The 25,666-nt window shown below is 40.2% G+C and overlaps 1 protein-coding gene across 1 annotated transcript in view; it reads left to right on the top strand.

Annotated features, from left to right (window-relative positions):
- Positions 1-25,666, top strand: part of CLTC (clathrin heavy chain) — an 80,952-nt gene that overhangs the window by 19,201 nt on the left and 36,085 nt on the right. Inside the window, exons 2-6 of the mRNA XM_058445363.1 lie at positions 8,400-8,607; positions 11,508-11,776; positions 12,366-12,527; positions 15,332-15,445; positions 20,255-20,428. Of these exons, the coding sequence (XP_058301346.1) occupies positions 8,400-8,607; positions 11,508-11,776; positions 12,366-12,527; positions 15,332-15,445; positions 20,255-20,428 (927 nt within the window). The remainder of the gene's footprint in view (positions 1-8,399; positions 8,608-11,507; positions 11,777-12,365; positions 12,528-15,331; positions 15,446-20,254; positions 20,429-25,666) is intronic.

Raw genomic sequence — 25,666 nt, 5'->3', positions numbered from 1 at the left:
AAAAAAAAAAAAAAAAAAAAAAAAAAACAGTCTATATCATAATACCATAGTCCCAGAACTAGAACTAGAAGTTCATCAAATAATGGAGTGTTCTGTGCTCCCACACTAAGTGCTTGATGTGAGTTAAATCACCTTAACCTTTCATGGAGCACCTAGGCATGCTTCTTTGCTCCCTCTCAAGTAAGGATGGATACTTTTTTTCCCTTTCCATTTTCCATATTTACAGTCAAATGGAGTATATTTTCAAAACCAAGACAGGAAAAACAAAGTTTAAACCATTAAAAACTGATGAGCATTCAACGTAGATTTCTGAGTCTCATTGCTGATGTGTTTTTTATTTTTATTTTTTATTTTTTTGGAGACAGAGTCTTGCTCTGTCGCCCAGGCTGGAGTGCAGTGGTGCGATCTCAGCTCACTGCAACCTCTGCTTCCCTTGTTGCCCAGGCTGGTCTCGAACCAAACTCCTGGCCTCAAGCCATCCTCCCACCTCAACCTCCAAAGTACTGGGATTACAGATGTGAACCCACCATACCCAGTCTTGTATTTGCTTGTGTTTGTTTCTTTTGCTTAAACATTTTAAATAAAGTCAGGCTATCGTATTTTATCTGTAAATACTTCAGCTTGCATCTTTAGAAAATAAGGACATTTTCTTTCTTTTTTTTTTCTTTTTGAGATGGAGTTTCACTCTTGTTGCCCAGGCTGGAGTGCAATGGCATGATCTTGGTTCACTGCAGCCTCTGCCTCCTGGGTTCAAGCGATTATCCTGCCTCAGTCTCCCGAGTAGCTAGGATTACAGGTGCCCACCACCATGCCCAGCTAATTTTTTTTGTTTTGTTTTGTATTTTTAGTAGAGACGAGGTTTTACCATGTTGGCCAGGCTGGTCTTGAATTCTTGGCCTCAGGTAATCCACCCACCTCAGCCTCCCAAAGTGCTGGGATTACAGGAATGAGCCACCATACCTGGCCAGGACATTTTCTTATAATCATAATATTATTTATAGCTCCCTGATATTTAAGAACAATATCAGAAAACCAGTACATATTCATATTTTCCTTATTGTCCCTAAATGTTGTTTGGTTTAAATCAGAATCCAAGAAAGCTCATGCTGCTTTCAGTTATGTCTCTGAAGTTTCTTTTCTTTTTTTTTTTGAGACGGAGTCTTGCTCTGTCGCCCAGGCTGGAGTGCAGTGGCGCAATCTCAGCTCACTGCAAGTTCCACCTCCCGGGTTCACGCCATTCTCCTGCCTCAGCCTCCCGAGTAGCTGGGACTACAGGCGCCCGCCACCACACCCGGCTAATTTTTTGTATTTTTAGTAGAGATGGGGTTTCACCGTGTTAGCCAGGATAGTCTCGATCTCCTGACCTCATGATCCGCCCGCCTCGGCCTCCCAAAGTGCTGGGATTACAGGCGTGAGCCACCGCGCCCAGCCTGAAGTTTCTTAAAAAAAAAAAAAAAAAATTTTTTTTTTTAGCCGGGCACAGTGACTCATGCCTGTAATCCCAGCACTTTGGGAGGCTGAGGCGGGAGGATCCCTTAAGCCCAGGAGTTGGAGACCAGACTGGGAAACAAAGTGCTACCTATCTCTACAAAAAAAAAAATTAGCTGGGCATGGTGGCGTATGGGTGGTACCATCTATTTGGAATGCTTATCTATTATCAGTAGTTAAAAGACATTCACACCCAGAGTTTCAGCCAACCTATGGACAGCTGAATTAAGCAGCCCAGGAGGTTGAAGCTGCAGTGACCCATGATTGTGCCACTGAATTCCACCCTGGGCCACAGAGCAAGGCCCTGTATGAGAAAAAAAAGAATTGGAAGTCCTAAAGTGTAATTTCCTTTTCTCCTCACTTCCCCAACAAAAACAAACTTTAAAAAAAAAAAAGGCATTTCATAGTGTCTGAGGCAGTTAAGCACCCAGAGACCACTAATCTAGTATCAGTAGTTGAAAGAAATTCACACCCAGAGTTTCAGCCAACCTATGGACAGCTGAATTAAGCAGATAATAAAATGCAAATGCAAAAAAGCTAACCTTGAGCTGGCTTAAAGTACTGATACATTGTATGTATTAATAGTTAATATCAGTGAGCTCTGGATTGCTTGATCCCAGGAGTTTAAGGATACAGTGAGCTATGATCACATCACTGCACTCCAGCTTGGGTGACAGAGCAAGACCCTGTCTCTTAAAAAAACAAAAGACAATATCTGTTGAGCTATTAGATGTCAGGCATTGTTCTTTGCATTCACATTAAATCTTCACACCTCTGAGATAGATACTGTCATCTCAGATGTTTCATATGAGAAAACATAAACACAGCCTGTGTTCTCTAGATCAGTGGTCCACAACCTTTTTGGCGCCGGGGACCAGTTTTGTGGAAGATAGTTTTTCCACCGGTTGGGGGTGGGGGTGGGAGTGGGGGTGGGATGGTCTCAGATGAAATTGTTTCACCTCAGATCACGAGGCATTAGTTAGATTCTCATAAGGAGTGAGCAACCTAGATCGTTCGCTTGCACAGTTCACAATAGGGTTCGTGTGCCTATGAGAATCTAATGCTGCAGCTGAAATGACAGGAGATAGAGCTCAGGTGGTGATGTCTGCTCATTGGCTGCTCATCTTCTGTGTGGCCCAGTTGCTAACGGGATATTGGTCCGCGGCCTGTGGTTCGGGACCCCTGCTCTAGATTATGGGGAAGCCGAAGTACTATTTTCTCATTATAAAAACAGAATCCTACCTTTTACTCCCCACCTCCCCCTGTTAATGGAAGTTGGAATGGAGAAGGAAGGAGATGCTAGGGAAAGGAAGCATTTTAAAATCATTTATAACATGTAACTCCACGGTACTTCAGAGTTTTAAAGAATAAATAGGGAATATATTTGTTTAATTGCCTTTTTAGATCCAGGTTTAGGTGTCAAGTCCTAAAGTAGTGCCACTTGCAGACCAAAATCGAATCTGGAAACCAAATGAGTTACAAAGTTTGGGTGCTTTTCTGTAAAAACAAGGAAGCAATTTGTTTGTATACTTTTGTGTCTTGTGCCATTCTGTTGGAAAAGGGCTGAGGAAATACATACTTTCATATGCTACAGGATAACTCTAAAATGCAAAAGTATCTCTAATTGCTTAGGAGAGAAGTGTATTACTGGAAAGATGGGGTGGGTGACTTTTCATAGTATAACCTTTTGTAAGATTTTAGTGCTTTACTGTATGCACATGATAACTATTCAAAAAAACAAGCCCCTTTTTTTGGACCCTAGTTTATTGACTCCATATTCTTATAACAGCAAAATAAAAATTATTTTAAGTTAAAAAAAACTTTATCATAGGAATTTCCAAGCATATGTTAAAACAGGATATCTCCAGCTTCAACACTAATGGCATTTTGCAGATTGAGAGGATAAAAAAATGTAGCTGTAGTTTGGATACTACATGTATCCAGATATATACATGTATTTCAGATATGTCCTCTGAAAATACCTGCAAGTTTATAGAGAATGTTGTATATGTCCTTTGACTTTATCTGTGCTTAGTTCCATCGTCTATAATTCAGTTTCTGGCTGGGTACAGCGGTTCATACCTGTAATCCCAACACTGGGAGGTCGAGGTGGGAGGATTACTTGAGCCCAGGAGTTCGAGACCAGCCTGGGTAACACAGTTAGAACCTGTCTCTTAAAAAAAAAAAAAATTAGCCAGGCGTGGTGGCGCCTGTAGTCTCAGATACTGAGGAGGCTGAGGTAGGAAGATCACTTGAGCCTGGGAGGTCGAGGCTGCAGTGGTACCACTGCACTCCAGCCTGGGCAACAGGGCAAGACCCTGTCTCAATAAATAAAGAATAAAAATACAATTCAGTTTCTGTGGTATAGCTTATATGCCATCACACCTTTATAACTGACTGAGAATACTTTATGGTTACTATGTGCTGTTTTGAAAATAAAACCTGTTTAAAAATATGTTGCATTTTAAAAGTTTTAATCTATATTGATATTACTAGACATAGTTATATAGTTTGGCAACCCTGTTACATGCTCCTACTATAAGGGTATACCTAAACCAGACTTGCAGTTAATAAGAGTGACTTGTCCTATTATTGTGTGCTTTAGCATATTTCTCTTTGAGTATATAACAGGAAAATATGGGAAGAATTGCTGAGTGTTCTAGACATTCTCACTCGAAAGAAACATCAGTAAGGAAAACAATCTTACCTACCTTATTTGAAGAGGTGGAAGCAAATTTAACCTTCTGTTAGCCAATAAGAATAGGTCACTTGAAGTTCCTGTCTTTTTTTTTTTTTTTTTTTTTTTTTTTTGCCAAAGTCTTGCTCTGTCACTCAGGCTGGAGTGCAGTAGGGCGATCTTGGCTCACTGCAACCTCTGCCTCCCGGGTTCAAGCGATTCTCCTGCCTCAGCCTCCGGAGTAGCTGGGACTACAGGCGTGTGCCACCATGGGCCCGGCTAATATTTTGTATTTTTAGTAGAAACGGGGTTTCACTGTGTTAGCCAGGATGGTCTCGATCTCCTAACCGCGTGATCCACCCTCCTTGGCCTCCCAAAGTGCTGGGATTACAGGCATGAACCACCACGCCCAGCCGAAGTTCCTGTCTTTTTTTCCTAACAAGTAGGAAGGCTATTTAGGAAGGAGCAGGGTCCTGTTCAGTTGTGTAAATGACCACCACTTAAGTATGCTTTTTAATATGTTTAAACATGTGCCATTATTAAGAATTTGACACGGCTGGGCGTGGTGGCTCATGCCTGTAATCCTAGCACTTTGGGAGGCCAAGGCGGGCGGAACATGAGGTCAAGAGATGGAGACCATTCTGGCCAACGCGGTCAAACCCCATCTGTACTAAACATACAAAAATTAGCTGGACGTGGTGGTGTGCGCCTGTAGCCCCAGCTACTTGGGAGGCTGAGGCAGGAGAATTGCTTGAACTGGGGAGGTAGAGGTTGCAGTGAGCCGAGATCATGCCACTGCATTCCAGCCTGGTGACAGAGCGAGACTCGGTTTCAAAAAAAAAAAAAAAAAACTTGCAACTTCAGAATTATGTTCATGTTTGCTGATGTTTTAACTCAAACTGGAACATAAATCCTAGGGAAGTAACCCATATCACTGTTGTTCTAATAACTGCATTCAAAGTAGAATAACACTACATTCACTAGTAGAGGTTGAGGAGAGAGGAAAAGAAGGAATTACAGATTACAGACTACTTTTCTGTTCTTGTCTAGACTGAGGCTGAGGCAGGTGGACCATGAGGTCAGGAGATTGAGACCATCCTGGCCAACATGGTGAAACTCCATTTCTACTAAAATACAAAAAAATTAGCCGGGCGTGTTGGCGCACTCCTGTAATCCCAGCTACTCAGGAGGCTGAGGCAGGAGAATCACTTGAACCTGGGAGGCAGAGGTTGCAGTGAGTTGAGATCAAGCCACTATACTTCAGCCTGGCTGGCGACAGAGCAAGACTCCATCTCAAAAAAAAAAAAAAAAAGAGTTTGTCACTTGCCTCCTGTTTAATTTTACATTTTTAAAATAAAGTATATCTATTCCACATGGACTATTTTGATTAGTACCAATACAGGAGATCAAAGATATATATGCATAGCTCTTTTGGTAGCATATGTTTAATGAGAAAGTAATGTAAGGATTACATAGATTAGGGTTGCAGGCAATTCTGTCCCTTTAAAGCCAGATCTTTTATTTACTTATTTTTTAAAGTTTTTGCAGAGATGGGGTCTCATTATGTGGCCCAGGCTGGTATCAAACTCCTGGGCTCAAGTGATCCTCTCATCTCAGCCTCCCAAAGTGCTGGGATTATAGGTGTGAACCAAGGTGCTAGGCCAAATCTTTGTTTTTTTCTACAAGTAAAACACCCTGAGGCTGAAGGTCATTGCTAACTGATGCAGCGTGTTTTTCTGACTGCTTTTTTTCTGGGGATCTAACAAGGAATTGGAAACACAGGTTTTTGACTTTCCTTTTTCCTCCTCATTGTTTTCTGATAGTGTTTTCTTAAAGTCATCTTCCACCTGCCTCTGAAGTTGAGTAGGAAGGAATCTGTTAGAATCACTTGGGGTTCAGTTAGTAGTGTCTGTGGTTTGCTTCCTTTTGTGGTTTTGAATTTAATTTCACTCTTTGACTAACACTATTTTTACTCCGACTTCCTCAAACACTGTGGGACTTAAGCTGTGACAGGTGAAACTCAGTGCCTTAGGTGAAGGCTTGGTAGAGACTTAGAAACAATTCTTACAGGGTAGCTTAGGATTCTTACAGGATAACTTACTGCTTTTAGGTATATCGCTTTATGAACTTTATGAGCCCACTGGAATGTTTTCTCCAATTATCGGAAAGGCTAATTATCAATTAAACTTAAGGAGTCTAAGGACCCTCTACTCAGAAAAATAGATGTGAGATCCTGTCTCAGAAGAAAAGGTGAAGTCAGGAAGAAGTTAAAATGAATGGTTTATAAGGCTTTACTACAACTAAATACATTATAAGTTACAGACTTTAAAGCTAGTGTATTTGCCTTGCATTACAGCATATACTTGAGCTTGTAAAGCAGGTTAATCTTCTACTTTATTACGATGTTTGTATTAATGGTTAGGAGTTGTTTGACTTCTTGCCCCTATATTCAGTGACTGAGTTACTGTAACTACACTTTATAACTGAGTTATAACATTTATAACTCAATACCAGTAGTAATTGAGATAGAAGAGTGAAGGGAAAGTAAAATGTAGCCTTGTAGTCTTATGTTATATCTTATTCAGAGCCTGGCCTGGTTATGTTTAAGCACTATTAGCAGAAGAGTTTGAGAAGAGAATTTAAATAAAATACAGTTAACTTGGCTGGTTTAGTCCATAAGATAATAGTGACAGTGGGCCGGACGCAGTGGCTCACGCCTGTAATTCTAGCACTTTGGGAGGCTGAGGCGGGTGGATCACCTGAAGTCAGGAGTTCAAGACCAGCCTGACCAACATGGAGAAACCCCATCTCTACTAAAAATACAAAAAAAATTAGCCGGGCGTGGAGGCGCATGCCTGTAATCCCAGTTACTCGGGAGGCTGAGGCAGGAGAATCGCTTGAACCCAGGAGGCGGAGGTTGCAGTGAGCCGAGATCGCGCCATTGCATTCCAGCCTGGGTGACAAGAGCGAAAACTCCGTCTCAAAAAAAAAAAAAAAAAAAAAAGATAATAGTGACAGTGGTGGTGTCTGTGGAGGAAAACTGTATTGCTAGAGGACAAGGGTAACAGAAAGACTTGATTTTTTTTTCCATGCTTTTTCTTTTCTGGGGTGTGTGTGTGTGTGTGTGTGTGTATGTTTTGTACCATGCGAATTTATTATATTACGCTTGGAGGAAAGGGGGATAAAACTAGTCTGGCCAAGGCTAATAAAATAAAGCCTCCATGTAGCTTCTTTTAGTAGGACTTAATCTGTTACACCAGTCACCCAGAGTATTAACAACCCACTGTGGTAGAGATTTCCTCCTAGTAACAAGTGACTTTTGTTCTTACATACTTAATTGGTTTGCAAAGACCTACCATCTTTAGATCCACTATATTTGTTTAGCAGATACTTTAGTATTTTCTGAGTACACAAAGCAAATCTAATTCCATTATTTTCCTTGTTAAAATCCTTAAGTAGCTCCCTTTGCCTGTAGAATAAACTCAGGATTCTTACTGAGGTATGTTTAGCTTGTCAGTCTGGCCCTTGCTCATCTCTCTAACCTTAATTGTGTACTCCCTCAAACCTATAGTGTTACAAAAGTACTTGTAGTTCCCTTAGCCAACCACACTTTTACATCTCTGTGCTTTACCACACACTCTTTCTGTTGAGAATTCTCTCGCCTGCCTCCTTTGAACACATTGCTTTAGCTATGTAGCCTTTGACAAGATCCCTCTTACATATCTTTGTTTTGGCAGTTTTTGCACAGAATTAGAACTTGTTTGCTCTTGCTATTCAAGTTCCTTTATTTAGATCAAGAACTCTGTGACATTTGAAATCTTTTTATGCTTGTAACTTAATTTTTGAGCTTCTTGAAGCGTGAACAAATAACTGCTACATGTTAAGGGGGGGTAAGAGAGGACTGGTCCAATAGTTCCAAGGTCTTAAAATAAATCAAGAAACTCAATTACCTCAAATCCCTTGAACCATACATGCTACCTTGCAGATGTTGCTCTTTCCTTTAACTTCATCTATATTTGTTCTACCTCTTATTTGAAACAGTTGAATGCCATGTTTGTTCAAAGAAGAGAAGGTCCAATACTTGGCTATTAATAGTCTCTCTAATTAACATAATGTAGATGTTATTGTGACCTTGAAGCATTAATGTTAAGTGAGGATTTGTGTTGATGAGCATATATGAATGTCAAGTCTTTGGAATCCACTTGGTAACATGGTTTATTATTATTTTTTATAGCTCCAGAACCTGGGTATCAACCCGGCAAACATTGGCTTCAGTACCCTGACTATGGAGTCTGACAAATTCATCTGCATTAGAGAAAAAGTAGGAGAGCAGGCCCAGGTGGTAATCATTGATATGAATGACCCAAGTAATCCAATTCGAAGACCAATTTCAGCAGACAGCGCCATCATGAATCCAGCTAGCAAAGTAATTGCACTGAAAGGTATAAAAGAATGTGGGTTTTCCTTAAAACTCTTCTTATGTTTTTGGTTTTTTGTTTTTTTTGTTTTGTTTTGTTTTGTTTTTTGAGACAGAGTTTTACTCGTGTTGCCCAGGCTGGAGTGCAATGGCACGATCTTGGCTCACTGCAACCTCCGCCTCCCAGGTTCAAGAGATTCTCTTGCCTCAGCCTCCCGAGTTGCTGGAATTACAGGTGCCTGCCACCACACTCAGCTAGTTTTTTTGTATTTTTAGTAGAGATGGGGTTTCGCGATGTTGGCCAGGCTGGTCTCGAACTCCTGACCTCATGATCCGCCTGCGTTGGCCTCCCAGAGTGCTGAGATTACAGGCGTGAGCCACCACGCCCAGCCAACTCTTCCTATGTATTTATGCAAGTACAGTAACTAGGGTTTACCTTTTTAAGTATATTGATTAAGTTTGGTTAAAGAAAATAGATCTGCTAATACTGAACTTGATTTAAACCACTTTAATTACTTTTACTTGGAATGTCTTAACATATATCTACTTAGAATAATTTTAAGTTTTAGAATAAATGCATTTAAATTTTGTATCTGGTATAAGACTGTGCTAAACATCTCTCTCTACAGAGGAAAGAAATTAGTGATTCATATTCTGGAATAGAACCTACTTTACTAATATTAGCACCTAAACATTGCGGAATTTTGTTATGATGATAAACTTGCCTTTGATTCTGTGCTTTTTTTTATACTTTGGGCTTGTGTTTCACTAGATTATTGGGTTCTAGAAATGGCTTGAATTTACAGTAATTGTTTAAAGTGTGTTTGTATTTAGGTGGATATTAAAGCTCTTGAGTGAAGGGTATTTGAGTTTATTCAGACTAACTTTTTAATTGTCCCAACAAGGGAACTGTGCAGCTTAAGTCTAAACAGAGTTCAAAGATTCTTAGACTATCACAGAGGCTGTTTTCCTTTGAACTTTAGAATGAGACTAATTGACCATTTAAAACAGATGTTTTTCAGAGGGCTCGGTGACAAACTGACTCTTAAAAAGGCATTTGATTGCCTATTTTTTGCTTTGTTATTCATTTTGATAGAAGGAAGAAGAGTTCAAGTTCCCAGTAACTTCTTGATAAATTTGTGACTAAGTTATTAGAGGGGCTGAACTTTGACTTTTCTTTACATGATTTAAACTGTGTATATAGTAATAATACTAGTTGGAGAGTAAATAGGGTTGGGTAGGACTAGCATATTCAAACAAATAAGTCACTATCACATATCTAAGGTAGAAGCTCATCTCATCTTGAGGAAAAATGTTCCAGCTTTCACATAGGACCAGATGTTTTGTGACAGTAAGTGTTTTACTTCTATTACTTCTATTTAGGGTATTAAGCTTCCTTCAGACTCTTTAAAGAATTTAAATTCAGGTCCTTAGCAATTCCCATGCCTCTCTATTAAAAGGCCATCATTTTAATTTTGCCAAAATTCTTTTCTATTTTTAATGTTATTGTTATCTTATCACATTTCTTAATGCTTTCTTATGTGTGCAGATGGTGAGTTATCTTAAATTAGATTGTATTAGTTATTGTCCTGTTCTATAAAAAGAATAAGTTGAAAAGATCTTCGGAGCATTGTACAATAGCATCATAGATTTGTCCCTGTATGTCTGCACTACGGAGTCAAACTGTCATCCCTCGTCCGCCTCCCCAAACCACCCCACTTATGTATATACTCCAACCCCTAATAATCTGGGGTTGAGGAAGGCAGCAAAGGAAAGTAAGTCATTGCAAAATACTGCTTCCCTCTGAAGCCAGTTTTGAACCCCTTGGCTTCTTTTTATAAACAGGACTGTAACTCTCACAATTTTTCAAGTCTGGTTGTGGTTTACATATTGTGTGGGATGGGAATAACATTCTTCATTTTATGGAAGAAATTTTTGCACATGTGGTAAGGAGGGTTGTAGTATAAAGCTGTATGTTTTGCCCCCCTTCTTTGTCCCCCCCCAGCACCCGAATCTTAAAATTTTGGTCCTTCAGGAGCCAGATTCTCTGTGTCTCAGGAATGGTGTTTTTCTGAGTCTTTAAAGACAAATCTTGATAGCCTAGTGATAGTTGTAGGCTTTGGCCTCTATTAATTTATACCAAATCACATTTTGAACTGATGGATTTCAAATTACAAGTACAAGCCTTTGCATCTGACTCAGTGGACTCTTAACACTCAAGGCAAATTTCATCCTTTTTTAACTAAATGCTTGCTTTCTTAATTGGATGAAGCTTGAACTTTGTTCTTATCTCCAGTATATTAACAGCATCTGAAACTATCCTCTTCCTTTGTCTCCCTCTCCTTTCCTCCAGCACCTCTACCTTCCCTTTGTTATCTTAAGCCAGTTAAATGTAGCAGGCACTTCTCTTATGTGCTAGTGGCAACAAGACAGAATTGAAGCAGATCCTCTTTTTAAAAAGCAGTTTCCACAAGATTTATTTGGATGAGAGATGACTGCCTTTAAAAAAGTACATTTTCTTTCCCCCATGTGTTTGTTATCAGAGTTGCTTTGTCTTGTGTACAGGCAACTAAGTTTATGTGTAAAGTAAACATAATTATAAGTATGAAGGTGACAGCTCTGTTTTCAATTATTGTTAAAAAAAACTATTCATTAGGCTTATTTTCAGTTGGGATTTAGAATTCCATGGAAGTCATACTATCTGTTTAAAATGTGTTTATTAGAGATAATATAGTTTTTGCTTAAAACGTAGATGTAGATTGTTTGCTTAGTCTTAGCTGTTACCTCTTTAATGGTTGCTGCTGTATCGATGCAACTCCTCTCATAATAGAGCTATTTTTGTTTGGAAGTGACAGCTAGTCTAGGTAGGTATTCATTCTAAACTTTACTCTTTTAATGATTTATAATTCTTGATTTTGTTTTTAGCTGGGAAAACTCTTCAGATTTTTAACATTGAAATGAAAAGTAAAATGAAGGCTCATACTATGACTGATGATGTCACCTTTTGGAAATGGATCTCTTTGAATACGGTTGCTCTTGTTACGGATAATGCAGTTTATCACTGGAGTATGGAAGGAGAGTCTCAGCCAGTGAAAATGTTTGATCGCCATTCTAGCCTTGCAGGGTGCCAGATTATCAATTACCGTACAGATGCAAAACAAAAGTGGTTACTTCTGACTGGTATATCTGCACAGGTAACATTTTAACTAGTTTTTTTATAAGGAAGAGGTTTAGAACACGATTGTGCCCAGAATGCAGTTTGATTTTGAAATTAGGTCTTTCTATACTCAATCCTGTTGAATTTCACTTATTTTGGAAGACTTTTTTTTTCTTCCCTCCCATCCCTTCTCTTCTCCTTCCTCCCTCCCGTCCTCCCTCCCTTCCTTTCTTCTTCCTCGCTCGCTTGCTATACTGACATATAATTTCAGAATGTTCTTATCAAGCGTTTTTAGCTCTTCTGTGGAGATTGAGTAGAAATTGAGTTTCTGTAAGAATGATTTGGGATTTATTATGTAGTATTTACTGCAGAATGAATGCTTCTATACCTTTTTGTTTAAGACGTATATGAGGCACATTTTAAACATTTATTTTAGGCTTTAACAGGATAATGTTTGGGGCTGATTTTAAGTTAAGAAGTATCAAATCTACAGTGAGAGATGAAGTAACAAATAATTATAAATCCTGCTAAAGATGACAAAGCATTCTAATTATTTCATTACTTGATGAATCTGAGAGTTTTTGATTTATGGGTCTCCAAACGTTATTCTCTTTGATCCTTTATAGCAAAATCGTGTGGTGGGAGCTATGCAGCTATATTCTGTAGATAGGAAAGTGTCTCAGCCCATTGAAGGACATGCAGCTAGCTTTGCACAGTTTAAGATGGAAGGAAATGCAGAAGAATCAACGTTATTTTGTTTTGCAGTTCGGGGCCAAGCTGGAGGGAAGGTAAGTTTTGGCTTTGATAATTATTTTAATGAGAACTTGTATTTGGCTTTCTGCTATGAATTAGTCATCTAATTTCAAAATAGCCTTCTCCTTTCCTAAGTAATTTTAGTATTCACATTTGTGGTGACTTAATTTGTTCAAATTTTGCATCTAGTGATACTTGTCTAAAATGAATAATGTTCTTTCACAACTCATTCTGTTGGCTGTTTATATTCTTTACTTCGATTGCTAAAGTACACATTTATATGCTGTACATCTAGAGAGTTTGATTTAGTAGGTGGTGCCCGTAATTTTTTTGTTTATTTGTTGCTTTTTGAGACAGGGTGTCACTCTGTTGCCCAGGCTGGAGTGCAGTGGTGCAGTCATGGGCTCACTGTAGCCTCGACCTTCTGGGCTCAAGTGATCCCTCTGTCTCAGCCTCCCGAGTAGCTGGGACTACAGGCACGTGCCACCATGCGTGGCTAAATTTTGTATTTTTGTAGAGACAGGGTCTCACTATATTGCCCAGGCTGGTCTCAAACCTCTGGGTCCAAGTGATCCTCCCGCCTTGGTCTCCCAATATAATCTGCATTTTAAATACCTTATATGGCTTGATACAGAGGTAATGTAGACTACAGTTGAATAACATTGACTTAAGTTAGAGGTTTTCAACCGTGGCTACACGTTGGAATCGCCTGGACAAATTGTAGTACTTTGTATATTAGACTTAGTTGCAGGTAATAGAAACAAGGTCTGGTTGATTAGAGCAATGGCCTATTTAGTGAAGGATAGTGGATCGTTTACAAAAGCTGGGGAGGCTGTAAAACCAAGACTGGGAAATGAGGAGAAATAATGGAAAATGAGCAGTGGTCAGGGTCCCAGCCAACAGCTATTCCACAGAACTCTGAGGACACTTCTGGATCCATTATTGCATTTCTGGATGCTTGGAAATTCGATTTGACTACTATTTCCACTACCAGAGTAGAATCTCTGAAATCCTAATACTTTTGTGTTCCTAGCTCCCTGTTCAAAGTCTAGTTATAGGCAAGATCAGATGCCCACATCTTATGTCTGAGAGGTTTGGAAATAATTATTTGGTGTTTGGTGCTCCTAAAACAGAAGGCTGGTTCTACCACCAACAAAACTGGTAAAGAGTATTTTCCCTCTTGTTGTCCCATCAAGAAGAGGGTTTAGATTCTAGGCAGACCAAAAAATTTGAATTTCACTTTTGTTAGGACATGTGTCTCTTTCTCTTTGTAAGTAAGCAGTTTTTAAAAATTGAGATAGAGATTGCTTAAAATATCATCTGTAGCCTGTCAGGAGAAAAGAAACAGTAAGTAATGAGATACAATTCTGCTTAAAATTTCACGATAGCCCCTGAATTGAGGAATAAGGCTACCAACACCTCAGTGTGACAAGGAATAGAAAGCACTGATATCTGAATTGATGAAATTTAAACAGAAAAAAACACATAGTTTTAGAAATTAGATATTATCCTTAAAACATAAGGCCAGGACATTTATTGAAAAGTTATACTAGAAAAAAGTTTCAATGTCATTTTGAACAGTATCTGGAAACCTGTTTATAGGTTATTGAGCCTGTTATTTCATACATGGTGCTATCCTGTCTGCCATGGCTTTTGAAGGAAGATATCAATTTTTTCAGTATGGCTAGTCATCCTAATGAAGGATGATGAGACCGTATAACATTCATATGGTATGTGTCTTGGAAACTGAATTTTTTTTGTCTGAGTTCATTTCTGGCATGACTAAGGAAAATATATAGTACTTTTTCATTGAGATTATTTACTTTTGTCTTGCCTGGCTTATGTGCAGCATCTGATATTTTAAACCAAAATGTTCTCATTTAGTTTATGGGATGTTTGTGATTAGAGAGACAACTCAAATTAGGTATATACATTCCTTCTGTTTTAGTGTATATGTATAGGTAGAGAACAATTTAACAACTTAGGTTTCTATTTGGAAATACTAAATTAAAATTTACAGCTAGGAGAAAAGTACCATTGTAGGTAATGTATTACCCTTCTATACCATTTATTTCAGGTAGATTATTTGAGGTATGATTATTTCAGATATTCAGATGACTTTTTTTTTTTTTTTTTTTTTTTGGGATGGAGTCTTGCTCTGTTGCCCAGGCTGGAATGCAGTGGTGCGATCCCGGCTCCCTGCAACCTCCGCCTCCCGGGTTCAAGCGATTCTCCTGCCTCAGCCTCCTGAGTATCAGCTGACTTTAAAAAATGTATTTATCTTAAAATAATACAGATTTATAGGAAGCTGTAAAGACAGTACAGAACAGTCCCCTGTGTTCTTTACCCAGTTTCTCCCAATGGCTACATCTTACACAGCTGTAGTACAGTAGAAAAACCAGGGCATTGACATTGGTACAATTGTATAATTCTGTGTCATTTTGTCATGAGTAGATAACTACTTTATCACCACAGTGATTTCCCTTATGACTGTAGAGTCACACCCACTCCCCCTCTCTCACACCATCCCTAGCTCCTGGCAACCACTAATTTATTCTCCATCTCTATAATTTTGTCACTTTAGAAATGTTACATAAATGGAATCATACAGTATGTGACCTTTTAAGATTGGCTTCTTTTTTTTCACTCACCATAATGTTCGTGAAAGTTTGTTCCTTTTTATTATCAAGTATTCCATGGTAGGGATGTAACCAAAACCATTTAACGTCGATCTTCTGTAGAACATGTTGGTTGTTTCCATTTGGGGGCTACAAATAAAGCTTCTGTGATCAACTGCTAATGTATAGGTTTATATACATTTTTATTTTCTTTTGAACAGTTACATATTATTGAAGTTGGCACACCACCTACAGGGAACCAGCCCTTTCCAAAGAAGGCAGTGGATGTTTTCTTTCCTCCAGAAGCACAAAATGATTTTCCTGTTGCAATGCAGGTATTTTAAGCAAAATAAGTGACTTTTTAAAAATCTCTCCTTTTAAAAGAAATTAACCCAAAGACTATTCATGGTACATATAATTTAAGTGATGCTTAAAAGGATACTCTTACAAAGTTTATTAGTGAAGCTTTGTAAAATAATACCTTGGCCTTTCGTACAGGACTACCTTGGGCATATTATGAGGTTTGGCTCCAGACCACCACAATAAAGTAAATACCACAACAAAGTGAGTCATAAGAATTCTTTGGTTTCCCAGTGCAGATCAAAGTTACACTTAACACTATGCTATAGTCTACTGTAAAATGTGAAATAGCATTGTCTAGAAATTTAAAAATACTTTATTGCTAAAAAATGTTAATGATTATTTGAGCATTTAGTGAGTTGTAATCTTTTTGCTTGTGGAAAGTCTTTTCTCAATGTCGATGGCTGCTGAATAATCAGAGTGGTGGTTGCTGAAGGTTGAGGTGGCTGTGGCAGTTTCTTAAAATAAGACAGCAAAGAAGTTTGCTGCATCAGTTGACTCTTTCACAAAAGATTTCTCTATGCATTGCTGTTTGACAGCATTTTACCCACAGTAGATCTTTCAGAATTGGAGTCAGTTCTTTCAAACCCTGCCACTGCTTTATTAGCTAAGTTTCTGTAATAATCTAAATCCTTTGTTGTCATTCAGCAATGTTCACAGCACCTTTACCAGCAGTAGATTTTATCTCAAGAAACCTCTTTTCTTTGCCCATCCTTAAGAAGCAGCTCCTTTACTAGGAGATTACAGTAATTCAGTCACATTTTTAGGCTCTATTTCTAATTCTGGTTTTCTTGCTATTTCTACCACATCTCCACTTACTTGCTCCACTCAAGTCTTAAACCCCTCAATCATCCATGAAGGTTGGAATCAGCCTCTTCCAAACTCCTTTTAATGTTGATATTTTGACTTCCTCCCATGAATCATGAATGTTCTTAATGACATTTAGAATGATGAATCCTTTCCAGATTCACCATTACTTAAATTTACTGTGGTGAATCCTTTCCAGCTTCACTTGAATTTACTTTGCCCAGATCCATCAGACGAATCACTGTTCAGGGCAGCTGTGGTCTTATGAAAGATATTTCTTAAATAAGAAGACTTATAAGTCAAAATTACTTCTTTGTTCCATAGGCTTCAGAATGGGTACTGTCTTAGCAGACATGAAAGCAATATTAATCTCCTTCTATATCTCCATTAGAGCTCTTGGGTGACTATGTACATTGTTGATAAGCAGTAACATTTTGAAAGGAATCTTTTTTTTTCTGAGCAGTAGGTCTCAACAGTAGGCATAAAATATTTAGTAAACCATGCTGTAAACAGATGTGCTGTCATCTGGGCTTTGCTGTTCCATTTCTATAGCATAGGCAAAGCAGATTTAGCATAATTCTTGAAGGTCATAGGATTTTTGGAATAGCAGATGAGCATTGGCTTCAACTTAAAGTCACCAATGTCATTAGTTCCTAATAAGAGAGTCAGCCTGTCCATTAAAGCAAGGCATTGACTTCTCTTTAGAGAAAAGCTGTTGTTCAGTGTAGCCACCTTCAATGATCTTAGCTAGATCTTCCATATAACTTGCTGTAGCTTCTACATCAGTACTTGGTTTTTCACCTTGCACTTTTATGTTATAGAGATGGTTTATTTGCTTAATCCTCACAAATCAACTTATGCTACCTTCAAATTTTTCTTCTGTTGCTTTCTCACCTCTCTGAGCCTTCACAGAATTGAGGAGAGTTAGGGCCTTAAACTAGATTAGGCTTTGGCTTAAGAGAATGTTGTAGCTGGTTGGATCTTTTATTTTATTTTATTGATTGATTGATTGATTGATTGATTGAGACAGAGTCTCTCTCTGTCGCCCAGGCTGGAGTGCAGTGGTGCGATCTTGGCTCACTGCAAGCTCCGCCTCCCGGGTTCATGCCATTCCCCTGCCTCAGCCTCCCGAGTAGCTGGGACTACAGGCGCCCACCACCACGCCCGGCTAATTTTTTTGTATTTTTAGTAGAGACGGTGTTTCACCGTGTTAGGGATTACAGGCGTGAGCCCCTGCGCCCGGCCGATCTTTTTTTTTTTCTTCTCTTTTTTTTTCTTTTCTTTCCTTCTCTTCTTTTCTTTTTCTTTTTTTGAGACAAGAGTCTCACTCTGTCACCCAGGCTGGAGTGCAGTGGCACGATCTCGGCTCACTGCAAGCTCCGCCTCCCAGGTTCACGCCATTCTCCTGCCTCAGCCTCCGGAGTAGCTGGGACTACAGGTGCCCACCATCACCCTTGGCTAATTTTTTGTATTTTTAGTAGAGATGGGGTTTCACCATGTTAGCCAGGATGGTCTCTATCTCCTGACCTTGTGATCCACCCACCTCGGCCTCCCAAAGTGGTGGGAATACAGGCATGAGCCACCATGACCGGCCTCCTCTCCCTCTCTTTCTGCCTCTCCCTCTCCCTCTCTTCCTTTCCCTTTCCCTCTCCCTCTTTAAAGAGACAGGGTCTCCCTCTGTTGCCCAGGCTGGATTGCAGTGGTGTGATCATAGCTCACTGCAGCCTTGGAACTCCTGGGCTCAAGTGATCCTCTTGCCTCAGCCTCCAGAGTAGCTAAGAGTAGGTAGGACTACAGGTACACACCACTACGCCTGGCTATTTAGAAAATATTTTAGAGACAGTGTCTCACTGTGTTGCCCTGGCTGGTCTTTTTTTTTTTTTTTTTTGACACTGAGTCTCTCCGTTGTCCAGACTGGAGTGCAGTGGTGCAATCTCAGCTCACTGCAATCTCTGCCTCCTGGATTCAAGCGATTCTCATGCCTCAGCCTCCCTAGTAGCTGGGATTACAGGCAACCGCCACCACACCCAGCTAATTTTTGTATTTTTAGTAGAGTCGGGGCTTCGCCATGTTGGTCAGGCTGGTCTCGAACTCCTGACCTCAAATGATCTGCCCACCTCAGCCTCCCAAAGTGCTGGGATCACAGGAGTGAGCCACCATGCCCGGCCCAGGCTGGTCTTAAACTCCTGACCTTAAGTGATCCTTCTGCCTCAGCCTCCTGTGTGGCTGGGATACAGACACATACCACTGCACCTGGCTAGTGTATAACATTTTTATTTGTATTTTTATTTGAGATGGTCTCGCTCTGTCACCCAGGCTGGAGTGCAATGGTGCAATCTTGGCTCACTGCACTCTCCACGTCTCGGGTTCAAGTGATTCTTGTGCCTCAGACTCCCATGTAGCTGGGATTACAGGCGTGCACCACCCCACCTGGGTAATTTTTTTGTATTTTTAGTAGAGACAGGGCTTCACCATGTTGGTCAGGCTGGTCTCGAACTCCTGACCTCAAGTGATCCACCCACCTCAGGCTCCCAAAGTGCTGAGATTACAGGCATGAGCCACTGCACCCAGCTGTGTATAACATTTTTCTGTTAGAGACGGAGTCTCACTCTGTCGCCTGGCTGGAGTGCAGTGGCACCATCTCAGCTCACTGCAACCTCTGCCTCCAGGGTCAAGCAATTCTCCTGCCTCAGCCTCCCCAGTAGCTGGGACTACAGGCACACGCTGCCATGCCTGGCTAATTTCTTCCGTATTTAGTAGAGACAGGGTTTCACTGTGTTGCCCAGGGTGGTCTTGAACTCCTGAGCTCAGGCAGTCCACTCACCTCGGCCTCCTAAACTGCTAGGATTACAGGCGTGAGCCACCGCACCTGGCCTATAACATTTTAAAAGAGAGAAAAACTGCTCATTTAGATAGTTACATAAATTCAAAAGTAGAATCGTTTTATTTCTTTTTGGCCTGCAAAACATTACCTCAATATGGCAAGTACCTAAAGTTTGACTTTGTCTGTGGTCGTTTTCTTAGATGTGAGAAAATGAGACTGGGATTACATTTGTAAGCCACTGCACCAGTGCGCTTTCTGCATATCAGCAAGAAAGCTGTTAGGTTTTCTTATCATTTGTGTGTTCACTGGAGCAGCACTTCTAATTTCCTTCAGGAACTTTTCCTTTGTATTCACAACTTGGCTAGGTCAAAAGGCCCACCATTCAGCCTGTCTCGGCTTTGGACATGTCTTTCTCACTAAACTTAAAATTACTTCTAGCTTTTGATTTAAAATGAGAGGTAGAACACGTAGAGGCAATTGTAGAGTTATTATATTGGCCTAATTGCATTATTGTTGTGTCTCAGGGAATAGGGAGGCCTGAGGAAAGGGAAAGAAACGGGAGAACAGCTGGTTGGTGGAACAGTCAGAACACACACAATATTTGTCAGTTCAGTTTGCTGTCTTATGTGGGTGCAGTTCATCGCACCCTAAAATAATTATAATAGTAACATCAAAGATGACTGGCCACAGATCAACATAACAGATATAATAATGAAAAGGTTTGAAATATTGTGAGAATTAATGAAAACGTGACACAGAGACACTGAAGAGAGCACATGCTGTTGGAAAACAGCACCAATAGGCTTGCTCGATGCAGGGTTGCCATAAACCTTCCATTCATAAAGATTCATCTGCACTGTAAAGTGCAATAAAATGAAGTATGCCTGTGATACGTAAATTGTGCTATCCTAAGTTTTGAATTGTCTTTCCTTTTATCAGTTTCATTCATATTCTTGTGTTATATAAGAGCTTAGGATATCCGTATTTAAATGTACTGTAAAAATGAAGGAAACTTTAAATATTAGCTTATAATTTTTCAAATAACCCTCTTGTTCTAGAATTTTACCATCTCTAAAATGGAATTAGACTGAATGTTTTTATTTTCTGTTTGTAGATTCATTATTTTACTAAAGTGTTGATTTTCTTTCTATAGATCAGTGAAAAGCATGATGTGGTATTCTTGATAACCAAATATGGTTATATCCACCTCTATGATCTTGAGACTGGTACCTGCATCTACATGAATAGAATCAGTGGAGAAACAATTTTTGTTACTGCACCTCATGAAGCCACAGCTGGAATAATTGGAGTAAACAGAAAGGGACAAGTAAGGAAACCTTGAAACTTAAGCAATAAAATAAGATACCCTGATAAGCTGGGAACACTCCTGTACTTTTGAGAAATTACCCCCCAAAATAATAAAATAGAAAATAAACACATTACTGTTAGTTTTTTTCCAAAAAGTAAATAGTAACTTTGGATATTAGAAAATAATATATATCAAAGCATGATGTTTTAAGGTGATAAAAAAGAAAATAATATATACCTAAAAATAGAGATGTGTATGAATACAAAGTCTCTCTTTAATCCTGTCTCAGAGAAACTGGTTTATAGCCATCTAGGACTGTATAGATGCATTACTGTCAAAATAAGTGATTCTCCATGCAAAGAAACAATTTAGGGTCATATTTGACAGACTGTTCTTTTTAAGGAATTTTCTGTTATCTCCAAGGCAAAGCAATTATCAACTACAGGGAAAAGAATTCTACCTACATCCCTTTTCCTAGCTCCTTAATTAAGCATTACTGTTATATGTTAGAAGGTGATGTTTCAGTACCTCTTGTGGGATGCCTGGAAAGTTAATCAGTTTGGTAGGAAAAATATCAGTTCTAAATTTGTCATTTTTGCAAAACCTCTTCATACCATCTAGCAAGTGATTCTTTATCTGTCATCTTATTATTTTAATTTTTTTTTTTTCTTGAGACGGAGTCTTGCTCTGTCACCCAGGTTAGAGTGCAGTGGCATGATCTCAGCTCACTACAACCTCCACTTCCTGGGTTTAAGCCGTTCTCCTGCCTCAGCCTCCCAAGTAGCTGCAATTACAGGTGTGAGTCACCACACCCGGCTAATTTCTGTATTTTTAGTTAGAGGCGGGCTTTCACCATGTTGGCCAGGCTGGTCTCAAATCCTGACCTTGTGATCCTCCCGCCCCAGCCTCCCAAAGTGCTGGCATTACAGGCGTGAGTCACAGCGCACAGCCTATTTTAATATTAATAAGAATATTTTACCAGGAGGTATGTTAATTTTCTGAAAAATGGCTAAAAATTTTAAAAATACTGTTACTGGTCTTGCCTTTTACTCGTTTTCTTCCAAATTAGTATTTTTCCCAGATCATAAGCAAAGGAAGTAGATAGGTTTTGTTTCTCCTTCATTCAGTTAATTTTTGAAAAATGTTATGTATATGAAGAGACAGTTCCTCTAGGGAAAGGGAGTACATCCCTACCTACCCATGCCCCACCTTAACTCCAGACCTGGTTAGGTGTTTCTGCTCTGTACTCCTAGAACTTAGGGCTTTCTCCTCATAACACTTACCATACTTATTAAAATTGCTTGCTAAGCTGTTGCAGTCAGTATTCATCATTAGAAAAAGGGATTGTCTTTAGTAAATTATATTTCTAGCACCAGTCTGTCTGGGACAAAAGCAGTTTTAAAAATTCAGTAGCTTTCAGATATTCAGTTATGAGTGTCTCGCTTAGAAAAATCAAGAATAAGGCTAGGCTCAGTGGCTCACACCTGTAATCCCAGCACTTTGGGAGGCTGACGCAGGCAGATTGCCTGAGCTCAGGAGTTCAAGACCAGCCTGGCCAACATGGTGAAACCCCATCTCTACTAAAAATATAAAAAGTTAGCTGGCTATGGTGGTGCATGCCTGTAATCCTAGCTACTTGGGAGGCTGAGGCAAGAGAATCACTTGAACCTGGGAGGCAGGGGTTACAATGAGCTGAGATCGCACCACTGCACTCTAGCCTGGACGACAGAGCAAGACTCTGTCTCAAAAAAAAAAAAAAAAAAAATCAAGAATATATTGGCCTTTTTTGGTGAACTAGATTAGTGATAATTTAATAATCATGAAGTTGTGAAGCCAGGGGCTATTTTTTTTTTTTTAACTCTTAATTAAAAAAAAAAAAAGAAAAAGACGGGCCGGGCACAGTGTCTCACGCCTGTAATCCCAGTACTTTGGGAGGCTGAGGTGGGTGGATCACCTGGGGTCAGGAGTTTGAGACCAGCCTGACCAATATGGTGAAACCCCGTCTCTACTAAAAATATGAAAAAAAATTAGCTGGATGTGGTGGCAGGCACCTGTCGTCCTAGCTACTCGGGAGGCTGAGACAGGAGAATTTCTTGAACCCGGGAGGCAGAGGTTGCTGTGAGCCGACATTGTGCCACTGCACTCCAGCCTGGGCGACAGAGCAAGACTCTGTCTCAAAAAAAAAAAAAAAGAGAGAGAGAGACAGGGTCTTGCTATGTTGCCTAGGCTGGTCTTGAACTCCTGAGCTCAAGCAATCCTCCTGCCTTGGCCTCCCAAAGTGCTAGGATTACAGGCATGAGCCACCACACCTGGCCCCTTTTTGTTTCTGCTGTTGTGCTGTTTTAAGATAACGCTTAACCTAAAGTACCTTAAATAATTTCATGATACATTCTTGGTGTTCATAACTCTAATTCTGGGAACTTGTTGATTGTTACTTTCCCTTCCTCCCAAATTTTATGTGCCAGCTACTTTGAGTAAAGAGATGAGTATTTACAGTAACCTTAGGGCTTTCTTCTACTCTTTGCTAAAATCTACTAACTTGGCATATTCCCTGAAGGAATGAGTAAGTGGCTTCTATGGGTTGAAAAAGCAAAATCAAAGTGATGTTATAGTCAACATCTGACTTAAATTCTGAATTTGATAGAACTGAGTACTTTAGAAGACACTGGAACCTTTTCTGTTTCCTGTAGCAGATCTTATTAAGTACTGGTTGCTAGAAATCTGCTAGAACAGTCTTTAAGTATGATAAGGATAAAACTGTGGATTCAGTATTTGGGGAAACCTAAGGCAGCAATCAATAGGAGGCTTCAGAAAATGTAATTGGAACTGGATTTTCTGTTTATCTTTCTCATTCTTTATGGGAGGTAAGATTTGAGTTAAGGTTGGGTCTCAGGAATGCAAATAACTATAAAGAAAGTAATTATTACTTCCTTTAAATAAGCCTTGAGGATGGAGGTCAGACCTATAGAAGTAAAATCTTGGAGGTTGAAATTTCTTCATTTTCCCTGAAAGGAGTAGTAGAATAGGCAGGGCAGACTGTTACCTATTTATCTATTTGGTTCACTGAGTTCTCAAGTATTTTTCAATTCTTACTGATTTGGGGACAGAAATTTCCTATATTCATTTATTCAACAAACTAAATATGTTTTATGCTACACTAATTGCATATTGCTAGTAATACAATTAAACAAAGACCAGCCCCCTTTCCTCATGTGAACAGTAGCTGAGAAAAAATTATACAATTATATTAGGTTGAGAAGTGCTGTTAGGGGTAATATGAGTAGTTTATAAGCTAGGGCATATGACTAGTTCTGCACTGGGGAAAGGGATGGATGGATAGAGAAGGACTCCCTTTCTCTATGGCAGTTGACAGTAGTTCAGCTTTTGGGGCAAGCCAGAAAGCATTCTGTGGCATTGAGAGGTTTGAGGGTAGGTAACTTTTCCAAACAAGCAATTAGAAATTGGCCTTTACTCGCCCCGTCTGGGAAGAAGTGAGGAGCGCCTCTGCCCGGCCGCCCCGTCCGGGAAGAAGTGAGGAGCGCCTCTGCCCGGCCGCCCCGTCCGGGAAGTGAGGAGCGCCTCTGCCCTGCCGCCCCGTCTGGGAAGTGAGGAGCGCCTCTGCCCGGCCACCCATCGTCTGGGAAGTGAGGAGCGCCTCTGCCCGGCCGCCCCGTCTGGGAAGAAGTCAGGAGTGCCTCTGCCCGGCCGCCCCGTCTGGGAAGAAGTGAAGAGCATCTCTGCCCGGCCGCCCCGTCTGGGAAGAAATGAGCAACGCGTCTACCCGGTCGCCCTGTCTGGGAAGTGAGGAGCGCCTTTGCCCGGCCGCCCCGTCTGGGAAGAAATGAGGAGCACCTCTGCCCGGCCGCCCCGTCTGGGAAGAAGTGAGGAGCACCTCTGCCCGGCCGCCCCATCTGGGAAGAAGTGAGGAGCGTCTCTGCCTGGCCGCCCCGTCTAGGAAGTGAGGAGCGCCTCTGCCCGGCCGCCCTGTCTGGGATGTGGGGAGTGCCTCTGCCCGACCGCCCCGTCTGGGAGGTCTACCACGGAGGCCAGAAGCAATGTGGGGGCTGGACGTGGTGGCTCACGCCTGTGGTCCCGGCACTCTGGGGGGCTGAGGCGGGTTGATCACTTCGGGCTAGGAGTTCGAGACCAGTCTGGCCAACTTGGCGAAACATGAAAAATACAACAGACAAACCAACCAACCAACTCAGTGACAACAAAACAGGTCTACCCTGGAGTCATACTCTAATTTTTTCTATTTTCCTCCCTTTCTGATCCTTTATCCCACTTTTTCTTCCTCTTCCTTCTCCTTCTTCTTTGTCAAATAGAGGATTGAGTTATTATCACTGATCCATATAAAGTCCCTCTCTCATTTATTTTAATTCCCACCCCCCATTTCTATTCCCCGACTTCCCATGTGCAACCTTCCTAATATGTTTGATACGCATCTTTTTGTTTGTATTTTTAGAAAATGTTTATTGTTTTGTGTGCAAAAAAAAAATTAATTAAAAAAAAAAAGAAATTGGCCTTTACTGATATTATTATTTTTTTATTTTTATTTTATTTTTATTTTTATTTTTATTTCTTTTGAGACAGAGTCTCCCTCTGTTGCCCAGGCTGGAGTGCAGTGGTGTCATCTTGGCTTACTGAAACCTCCGCCTCCTGGGTTCAAGCGAATTCTCCGGCTTCAGCCTCCCAAGTAGCTGGGACTACAGGCGTGTGCCACCACGCCCAGCTAATTTTTGTATTTTTTTTTTTTTTAGTAGAGGTGGGGTTTCACCATGTTGGTCAGGCTGGTCTTGAACTCCTGACCTCATGATCCACCTGCCTCAGCCTCCCAAAGTGCTGGGATTACAGGTGTGAGCCACTGCGCCCAGCCTATTTTTTCAAGCACCTACCATGTTCCTTGTATTATGTTAGCTGCTTGAGGATTCTGTGGTCCCTCCCTTCACTGAGTATATAATCTGCTCTCTAGGAATGAAAATGTAATTAACGAAAATTACTGAAAAATTCTTGTAAAGAAAAATCCTAAAATTAAAAGGAGTGTATCTTAAACAACTTGCAAGTGAACCCTAAATGTCATTTAGATATCATATCTTCTTCAGTGTAATTTTCTGTAGGTTATCAAGATTGAAGTCCTCAAGAAGTTTTAAATTATGTGGAGTTGTCTTTCAGAGCTCAATTAAGTGGGAATGTTAATTTTCGATACTGACTGTGTTAAGAATGAATAGATGGTATCAAAGCAGTTAGTTTGGACAA

This window comes from Hylobates moloch, unplaced genomic scaffold (genome assembly GCF_009828535.3).
Source record: "Hylobates moloch isolate HMO894 unplaced genomic scaffold, HMol_V3 SCAFFOLD_10, whole genome shotgun sequence".
NCBI lineage: Eukaryota > Metazoa > Chordata > Mammalia > Primates > Hylobatidae > Hylobates > Hylobates moloch.
Note: the sequence above shows the minus strand (reverse complement) of the source record. Positions and strands in the feature narration are given on the sequence as shown.